Here is a 10,474-nt window from a genome sequence, read left to right as displayed (position 1 = left end):
AACCACATTGGTTTGGTTTTTTCCTAAAAGCCAACCGGACCAAACCAAATCGCACGATTTTTTCTCTTGCGGTTCAGATGATTTTTTCGTCAAAACCGTCCAAACCGCACCGCGAACACCCCTAGGAAAAGAGCTTCTACTAAGACCAAATCATTCGAATATTACTCGAGTTTGATTCTTGATCGAAATAAGATTTGACCAGTAAATCATCCCTCTAAACTACAAAATCAGATTAATCGATTTACTATATAGATCTGAGCTAATTGGCAAAATAAAAAACAAAAAAAAAACACATAGAGCTATTGAAGAACTTAAAATAGAAATAAAAAGAGTAATGAGAAAAATAAAATAAATTATATAAAAGTATGATACTGCTAAGACCAGAGTTTAACTGCGCATAATTACAAAACCATTTCAGTTTTCTCACATCGCCGGAGCTGCTCCGATTCCAAATCAATGGCGGAATTCGTCGATCTCGAAACCCAAGACGGCGTTCGCATGCCGTGGAACGTGATCCCCGGCACAAAACAGGAAGCCTTAAACGTCGTCGTTCCAGTTGCGGCAATCTACACTCCAATCAAACACTTCCCTTCCATGCCGGTTCTCCCTTATGCTCCACTCCGATGTCGAACCTGCCGTTCAATTCTCAATCCTTTCTGTATCGTCGATTTTGCCGCGAAGATCTGGATCTGTCCTTTCTGCTTTCAACGTAACCATTTTCCGCCTCATTACGCTTCCATCTCCGATGATAATCTTCCCGCCGAGCTTTTCCCTCAGTACACTACCGTTGAATATGATTCACCTAGTGATCCCGCTCCGCACGTGCCTCCTGTTTTTCTCTTCGTTGTTGATACGTGTGTGATCGAAGAGGAAATCGGTTTCCTCCGATCTGCGATTTCTCAGGCGGTTGAGCTTTTACCGGATAATTCGCTGGTTGGTCTTATTACGTTTGGAACGTTCGTTCATGTGCATGAGCTTGGGTTTGGGATTGTTCCTAAAACCTATGTGTTTAGAGGTTCTAAGGATGTTTCAAAGGATCAGCTGTTAGAGCAGATGAGTTTCTTTGCCAAGAAACCGAAGCCGGCGGTTGGTGTTGTTGCGGGTGCACGGGATGGGCTTTCGTTGGAGAGTATTTCGCGGTTCTTGCTTCCAGCCTCGGAGTGTGAGTTCGCGCTCAATTCGGTAATGTGCTTTGTTTAATCTGCATTAGAAAGTTTGGTTGTGTGTTGATCAGAGTTGTCAGTGGCAGGTTGTGGAAAAGTGTGGTTTGTTCAAAATCCAGTGCTATAGCAGGCCAACACTTGTGGAACAATTGCGATTTGTTCAAATTCTGCCATGCTATATCCGCAATTTGACAATACTTGTACTGAAGGATTGAGTTGTGAATTGGTTTGTTTTTGCAGGTTTTAGATGAGCTGCAGAGGGATCCCTGGCCGGTAGCGGGTGATCAGCGGGAGGCGAGGTGCACAAGCACGGCACTAAGTATTGCTGCTAGTTTATTGGGGGCTTGTGTTCCTGGTTCTGCTGCAAGAATAATGGCGTTTATCGGGGGACCGGCAACTGAAGGACCTGCCGCGGTAAGTGTTTTCTTCTTACTTACAGAGGGACAGTGTAATTGGTTTGATATTGCCTTGGACATGGGCACATGGCAGTGTGTTTGGCCAATAGAAGCAAAGTGTAGCTTTACTTGTGCCTAGCTAATGAAGTAGAGACTCAAAGTAGTTTTTGTTCAAATGCATTGCAAAACACGTGGATTGAAGTCCAAACACACACTATATAGTCAAATTAATTGTGAAAAAATATGTCATTATTCATGGTATAATTCGTTAAATAGTAGTATTCAAAAGAAAGTACTGAAATAATTAAAAATTTGAAATTACACGTGATGTAATTAAAAATTTGAAATCACACATGAGGTACTCGAATGCATAGTTTGTTGGTTAAATCAATCCTATTTCACTAAAGGATCACACGTTTGAGGACTAATATGTTATTCAGGAAACCTTCAATATTCTATTATTTACGAACATGAAATTATTATATCTTTTAAAACTAATCCGACTATTTTGGCATTAGTGTGTATGATAATGATTGGCCTCTATTTTATGAGTGCCTACATCAAGGGAATGTATTTGATTGTTTATTGACTTTTACTGATATCATGGGCAAAAATGATTTCCATCTTATTTGATTGCTTGACGATACTCTAGTGTATCTGTCCTTACAAACTGTTGTATCATATAGATTGTATCCAGACAACTTTCTGAACCAATTCGCTCCCACAAGGACCTCGATAAAGATTCTGTGCCACATTACCATAAATGTGTGAAATTCTATGATGGGCTTTCGAAGCAGCTTGTACATCAAGGTCATGTGCTGGATCTTTTTGCTTGTGCTCTTGATCAGGTAAAATTTTCTCTATTTTCAACAGGTCTTTTCTGGCTGGTATACAGCATTATGCATGTTTATAAGCTGGCAATGAATGTCTGTTTTCCTCCCAGAGAACTTTTCATTTTTTAACTTTTTTCAAGCACAGAATAGTTAGATGATATTTACTGAGTACATCCAGTTTAATCAAGAATTTGTGATAACTGTTTAAATTGTAATTCACTTCTTCAGTTCTTTCCTTACTCCAATTTATCTAAGTTTTTCAAAGTAGTTTATGTTGAAATTTTGTATGCATTTTTAATCTTAATTCACTTAGTAACATCCCTGGCCTTGCATCTTTTTATTCAATATGAGTGGCTGGACTGAAAATGTATTAACCATAATATGAGTGTATGCCTAACCAACTGCTCTAAATAGTAACAAGAATTACACGTTACATCTAATCTAACCTCCTCATTTCCACCAAAATCACTAGTGTTATTATCAAGTAACCAAGAGTTGGTCCGAGGAGATGGGGAAATGGGACTACCAAACATTAAAAGAAAGGCAATGTATTCTCCAAATTAACAACAACAGAACAATGTAATAAATAACAGGTCTGAAAGACGCCCTTTACTGCCAAACTCTTTTCATCTTCTGCTGTTCTTCTGTCTCAGCCCAATCTCAGGTCATGCACCCTTTGAAAGTAGAGTTACTGAAATTTGACAGTGTCTCTCATCTATTTTTATGACATCCTCAAAGACCAATTAATTATTGAGACTATAGCATAGCTCTAGTGTAACTATAAAATAGCCTCAGTCTAGATAGTTAGTTATGACTGCTGTACAGTGATTGATACCTGTCAGCTTGTCATAGGGTGACCTGCTACTGCAGGTTGACACTTGGTTTCTATAAAGCAAGTGATGTAACTGAATTTGTAACTAACTATTCATTCAATGAATCCCTAGTTTGATTTTCTAATAATTATCAACAATGTATATAACAACTATCTTCTCTTTGTACAACTCAAAAGAGAAGAATGACTCATATTCCTATAACTGCGTGATATTGATATTGAATTCTAAAAATAGCAGAGACCATTCATGATAGAAGGTATTCCAAAAAGAATGAACTTTGAGATATATATGCAAATGCCAAGAGAATCCTATTCTGCAACCTGTGAATCTAAAAATAAAAAAGGGGGGTGACTAACAAAGATTCCGTGAGAGCATAATAAACAAAATGAACATGCAGGTGAGTTAGAAATTGCACAAATTTGTATTTAAAATCTCATCCTTTAAAAACTCATTCATACTTATAAAAATATTTACTACATCAAGGATAACACTTTTCGATAAGATTCTTTGTATGAACCAACCACTAGTCTCATATATGAAGTTCTACATACACATCTACAATTTAAAATGATAATTGTAATAGTAATAATATTAAGATATATTTCTTTCTCATATCATATCACCCTTCACTATGTGCATATAGACCGCATTATCTCTTTGTTGTGCTGAAGGGTATCCCGCTCCTCTCCCATTCTCTTAAACGGTTTTATACTAAGGTATGATAATCATAGGTAGTGTACACTGTTTTTCCCCCACTTTTTTTAGGGGTTATGTACTAGGTTATGTTACTCATAGGTGTGGTACCCCGTTCCTCCCCCACTTTTTAACAAGTTGTGTACTAGGTATGTTACTCACAAATAGTGTACACTGTCCTCCCCTACTTTTTTAATGTGTTCTATACTAGGTCTTTTCTCATGGTTAACCATGAAATTATAGGTACTTAGCACATAGGCTGCACATTCTCTTTGTTGCAACAAATAGTATCCAATATATCATTCACAATATCAATTCAAATATTCAAAATCAAAGTATATCACTTCAAAAAAAATGAACAATTCAATCGCAACCACAATTTCAAACCAATACCTGCTCACAAAAATTATATGTTGGAGGTAGAAAACTAACAACGTAGGTGTTGGCACATAAAAACAAATTAAAATCAACATGCTTTTCTCAAAGGAAAAATATTTGAATAAAAAATTGCAATTTAGTAAATTTGCTACTCACAATTGTGAAGAATCAACTTTCGATAGGAGCCATCAGAGTAATTTTTAATAGGAACCGCCAAAGTAATTTCCATAGTCTTAGAATGTGGTTGGGCCGAACTCAACCTTACAAAACCGACTCGTAAGGTGAAGATTGCCCCCACTTATAAACATATGTTCAAGCAAATATATATTGTCTAATGTGAAACTTTTAACACACGACGTCACGGCTAACACTAAAGGCATGGATATAAATGGTAGGTGACTTGATAGTGGAAACCTGATAGCAGGTGATCCAACGGATCATGAACGAGGCTCTGATACCATCTTAAAATTGTGGTTAGGCCTAACTCAACCTTACAAAATTGACTTGTGAGGTGAGGATTTCCCCTGCATTTAAACGTATGTTCAGACCATATACTGTCTGATGTGTGAGACAGACCCTTTAATTGTTGCTCTCTTGACTCAATAACAAAAGGGATTCCATGCAAATGACCTTTAAACCAGTTCACTAGTTTTATGATTAGAAAGTGGTAACCAAACCGAGAGAATTTGAAACACCTGGGTATAATGTTTACAATTTCTTTTCCATGAATGTTTTTATGTCTAACCAAATTTTTTTCCCTCCACCTAAAGGGATTCTTGATCTTCCTTGCTTGTAATTTCATGGGAAAACTGTTTCAATAATTTTTTATGAAGCTTAAGTGCTGTTTTACATCTTGAGATAATCATGAAATGACACCTCCTACTATCAATAACTTGATTGTCCAGCTTCGTAGTTCCTGTTGTCTGAAATCCTTGGCTAATTTCAAGGAGATTATAAAAAATGTGGAAGATTTGTTAACTGTCCTACTTGTTTTTGTTTTGTTTCTTTTGAAATTGATTTATATATGCTAAACTTTAGTTTTAAGATAGGTATGTAGGCTGACACATGTATTATTGCGGCAGTGCCTCAAATATTTGTAATCACATTCTGGTGGTTATTTTTGCTTTATCTAGTGTTTTTTAATATATATTTGAAAATATAAAATTTTACTCTTTATCTTCCAGGTTGGCATTGCTGAGCTTAAAACTGCTGTTGAAAGGACCGGGGGCCTTGTTGTACTTACCGAAAGTTTTGGCCATCCAGTGTTCAAGGATTCACTTAAGCGTGTTTTCCAATCGGGTGATTCTGATCTGGGCCTAGCATCAAAGTATGTCATTAAAGATTTTAGTTTTTCTATGATATGGATTGTCTTGAATTTCTTGCTTGTAATTTCATGGATATCAAACTTAACCGGATTTAGATATGGATATCCAGATGACACTGCCTTAGAGATTTACATGTAGATCATAGCCTTCTCTTGTAACTCAACAATTCATTTTCATCAAGTTTACAAGAAATATCCTCTCAAATTCTGAGAACTCTAGTGCCTTTCAGCTTCCTCCTCTGCTTGCTGCTCAGTTCTTGCAGCCCTCTTCCAATCACTTAAATTCTTCTTTCCATCCTTCATTTCACCTTCAACCTACCCTTGGAAATGAGAGTTGTAACTCATATTAGTTGATACAAACTGGTATTTTATTAGAAGATGTAGAGAAAAATTACCTGGATTGCATACTAGATTGCAAATTTTTAAGAGTTTGCACCTCCATATGCCTAAATACCCAAATCTTTCTCTCAAATGACTCGATATCTTCCCTCTCAACCAACCCTCTTGTTATTTATATTCAGCATGGTCCATCTCTTAACAGTTCCCACCTGACTAATGGGGACAATCTACTGTATGCACAAATTTATATTTGTTAGATAAGATACTACTCATTTATATTTGGTAAACAGTACTAGTTACATTCATGTACCAGTGTGTAATTGTGTAAAATTGGAAAACAAGTTTATTCTTGTCGAGACTACAAGTTTTAGGGTTAAGGAATGTATATAAGAGAAAAAGACGGTGAGCTATAATTGGGACAAGATGATTTTGAAGTCAATCACATTTATTTTTTAAACGTTCTTGAAGATAGTCTAGAAGATGAAACCATTTTAACGGCATATACACCAGGAAACTAGTCGACAACCATTATAGTAGGATACTATTCCTAATTACTGGAGGATTCTATCTCCTGTTTACGTTGTATAACTAACCAAAAAATAATCAAATACTAATGTCAATAGCCACATTAATTTTATGCTACCATTGAGAACAATAATTTTGGAATTTAAGGAGTGTCCCTTAGTAAACACTGGCAAATAGCCACCGACAGATTAGGAGTATCCAAATCAAAGTTGCTGGAGGTAACTCTGTGGTATCTGGATCCAGAAACACTATTTCTGGCTACGAATAAACTAATGAAACTTTGAGAGGTTACATAGTACCTTTTGTCCAAATCTGAAAGATTCCTCATCCCAGAAGCAGAAGCATATCTCTTGCGGCTTCTGATTCCTACCAGGAAACCAGAAACACATGTTTTCTAACTGAAAATAATTAAATCAATAAGCTGAGGGAGAAGCTGATTGGTTCTTAACCTTATTTTATCTTCTTTGTGCAGTGGAATATTTGAGATAAACTGCTCAAAGGACATCAAAGTCCAAGGGATTGTTGGCCCTTGTGCTTCTCTTGAAAAGGTATATCTAGAAGCTTTGTTTTATCTTTTTCATATATGTTAAATTCTCTTTAGCCCCCCCAACAGAAAAAAATGTTTAGCTGCTTCTTTGTATATGCAGAAAAGCCCATTATGCTCAGATGCTGTTATTGGTCAAGGGGGTACTAGTGCATGGAAGATGTGCGGCCTTGACAAATCAACATCACTGTGTCTGTATTTTGACATTGTGAGGAAGGAGACTCCTGACGCTACGATGCAGTCCACAAGCAATCAGTTTTACTTCCAATTCTTGACTTAGTATGAAAACCATCTTAATGCACCTTTCAGTAACCTGCCTGTTGTTGTAATGTAGTTGAAATATTTCTCTTTCTCACTCATCACAGATTTTTTGCTTCAGTTATCAGAATAACAGTGGACAAATGAGATTTCGGGTTACAACCCTTTCACGTAGATGGGTTGCTGGGCCAGGAAGTATACAGGTAAGCTCTCATCTAGCACCCTTTGATTCACTAAATTTAATTATTTTGGTATCCATTATTAATACTGCAAAGAAATTCACGTGGGAACTTTATAGCTGGTTTTCTCGGGATGTTTGGAAAACATGGAATCCCTGTCTATCTAAAACTTCATTGGTTCCTGATGATCTGATGGTAGTGAAGGTTTTATTGGGGTCAATATTCTAATTTCTTAACAAATTAATGCTTCATAATATGATTTATCAAGTAACTTCGAGCACATCATTTAAGTCATTTCTGGAATTCATCATTGTTTTATATCAGTTATGTCTAAAATTTTGTAGGACTTGATTTCTGGATTTGACCAAGAAGCAGCTGCTATAGTCATGGCACGTCAAGTGTCATTCAAAATGGAAACAGAGGCGAGTGCTGGATATTTTCTGCACCTTTTGAAATTATATTTTGGATAATTGTATCTCACTCTGCTCCACATATATATTGTAGTTTTTTTGCACTATTTTTCTAACATGTTATACTTAATTGTTATGGATTCTAGTTCAGTAAACTAATTATTCCACTGAAGCATGAGATTTTTCAAAAGAAAAGGGAGATATTACAACATGTATAGTGACGGTTTTTCCATTTTTTTACTCCATTCATGAAAAAGAATGAAGGAATACAATGAATTGGAACCCATTACACTTTCATATTATATTGTTGACAAGGACATTGATACAAAAGTATTCTTTGTCTGTTTATTTATGACATATCACATAGCTATATAGTTGTGAGAACTATGGACTTCCTTTTTCTTTCTCAATGATTAGTTTGATATGGTTTTCTGTCTGCTTATGTAAAATGTCATTGTTTTGACACCCTGTGATGATGCAACTTCTGTATCAGGCTGAGTTCGATCCTATCAGATGGTTGGATAAGGCATTGATAAATTTGTGTTCCCGGTTTGGAGATTTTCAAAAAGACACCCCATCTTCATTTAGTTTGTCTCCTAGGTTGTCAATATTCCCACAGTTTATGTTTCACTTACGTCGTTCTCAGTTTGTTCAGGTAAGCATTTTGTGTTTTCAGACCTCTTATAATATTTGTCATTGCTGATATTTCTTGCTGCTACATTTTCTGTTTCAACAGCGTTTACTTACATTTATTTATATTATTGCAGGTCTTCAACAACAGCCCAGATGAAACTGCTTACTTTAGAATGATTCTAAATCGGGAAAATGTTACTAATTCTGTTGTCATGGTTCAGCCTTCACTGATTTCATATTCGTTTCATTCTGGTCCTGAACCTGCTCTTCTCGATGTCGCAGCCATTGCTGCTGACAGGGTTCTTCTTTTGGATTCATTTTTCACAGTTGTTATTTTTCATGGTTCAACCATTGCCCAATGGCGCAAGGCTGGATATCATAATGAACCAGAACATCAGGTATTCTTTGGACTAGTAATTGGTAATTTAATACAATGTCTGCTAGTTAATTTTTATCAGAACTTTTCTGTGGGAGAATAAGAATATCCAGTTGACAGGGACAATATAACATTGTAAAAGCATGAGTAGAGGTAAAATCATTTAAATACTTTGGCAGTTTCATTGTTGGGACAAATTGTAGTAATTTATGGGCTTTACTTGATCATTATGATTCTAGATAAGGTTCGGTAAGCTGCCTATGCTTAAGTTTATATTTCAAAATAGGGATGTGTTTGCAGCTTCTACAAGGTTTTACTAAATGTTGCTGACCCTAGGCTTATGCTGGGCACTGGTTTTCAGTTTATTGAGCCTTGTTTAGTTTCTATGACTGATTTGTTTGTTTTGATGAATGCATCCTGGTAAGAAAGATAAGAATCAAAATCAAGTGAATAAAACATTAATGAATTCAATGTGTAGGCAAGATTATCAGAGAGCATGTTTTTATGTTTGTGAGAAAACTTTTCTTTGACTGAGGCTTCACAAAACTATGCAAATTTTGAACTTCTAAAGCACTGGCATATCGGAAAGCCCTTGTAACTTTAAGCATTTGACTATTTGGGGGCATAATTAAGGTCTTAATTAGGAAATCCTATGGCCATCTGCTATTAACAACATTGCTAAATGAGTAACCATCTTATCTTCACATTGGCAATTTAGTTAATTTGAGTCATATATTTTGCAGGCATTTGCTCAGTTGCTTCGAGCTCCTCATGATGATTCAGATTTAATAATGAAAGATAGATTTCCTGTGCCTCGCCTAGTTGTTTGTGATCAGCATGGATCCCAGGTTACATTCATATACTTTGAAATATCTTGTTTCATACTAGTAGTTTTTGCTTAAGGTGACTTTGACCAATTAACTATTTTGGCATGTGACATGTTTGGCGTTCATGTACAATATGCAGGCCCGATTTCTACTAGCCAAGTTAAATCCTTCTGCAACATATAACACTGAAGCTTCCCTCCCTGGAGGTGATATTATCTTTACGGATGATGTTAGCTTTGAGGTCTTCCTGGATCATTTACAGAGATTAGTTGTTCAATAGGATTAGTGTGTCCTATGACTTTTATGTAAAATTTTCCTTGGATTGCTATTATTGTTTCCAATTTGAATTAGTGCCAAATCTTGTAATTACATCTACTTTACTGTATCTAATTACTTGTTAAATTTTGTGGTGTTCAAGAGATGACAGTCCAAATAACTATATCTAAACTCTTATAATATAGAAAAGAGCAGTGAAATGAATTACATCCTATGTATCAACGTTATTATTTATTTTAACAAGGCACGGGCAGATCCATTATAAAATTGAAATTAGATTTTTGCGGAATTGGTCTCTAAAATACAATTTGGGAGACTGAATAAGTTTTATTTTTTATTTATTTGATGCCAAATTAGTAGAGTTGAATTACAGTTACCATCTCTATTCAAATAGTTCAACATCATAATCACTTCTATTGAATCCAATTAATGGTCCTTGTCCTTGACACAGCTTCCATGAGAAATAAAGAGAGATGTACGAACAATAG

The 10,474-nt window shown here is 35.8% G+C and overlaps 1 protein-coding gene across 1 annotated transcript; it reads left to right on the top strand.

Annotated features, from left to right (window-relative positions):
• The first annotated feature begins 375 nt into the window (after positions 1–375).
• Positions 376–10,195, top strand: LOC131616204 (protein transport protein SEC23 C-like). Its single transcript, XM_058887471.1, has 12 exons — positions 376–1,182; positions 1,404–1,577; positions 2,245–2,406; positions 5,480–5,622; positions 6,956–7,031; positions 7,131–7,306; positions 7,407–7,488; positions 7,809–7,886; positions 8,368–8,529; positions 8,642–8,905; positions 9,627–9,731; positions 9,850–10,195. Exons 1-12 carry the CDS (start codon positions 457–459, stop codon positions 9,988–9,990), a joined length of 2,289 nt encoding a protein of 762 aa, XP_058743454.1. The 5' UTR covers positions 376–456; the 3' UTR covers positions 9,991–10,195.
• The last annotated feature ends 279 nt before the right edge of the window (positions 10,196–10,474 follow it).

This window comes from Vicia villosa, linkage group LG7 (assembly GCF_029867415.1).
Source record: "Vicia villosa cultivar HV-30 ecotype Madison, WI linkage group LG7, Vvil1.0, whole genome shotgun sequence".
NCBI lineage: Eukaryota > Viridiplantae > Streptophyta > Magnoliopsida > Fabales > Fabaceae > Vicia > Vicia villosa.
This window is presented reverse-complemented; position numbering and strand designations above follow the sequence as displayed.

What these genes read in the sequence shown, in the direction of transcription:
- LOC131616204 (XM_058887471.1), top strand. Translation starts at nt 457, where the DNA reads ATGGCGGAATTCGTCGATCTCGAAACCCAAGACGGCGTTCGCATGCCG. An exon ending in GATCTGGGCCTAGCATCAAA is followed by an intron (nt 5,623 to 6,955) that starts GTATGTCATTAA and finishes TTCTTTGTGCAG; the next exon opens with TGGAATATTTGAGATAAACT. An exon ending in CTGGGCCAGGAAGTATACAG is followed by an intron (nt 7,489 to 7,808) that starts GTAAGCTCTCAT and finishes AAAATTTTGTAG; the next exon opens with GACTTGATTTCTGGATTTGA.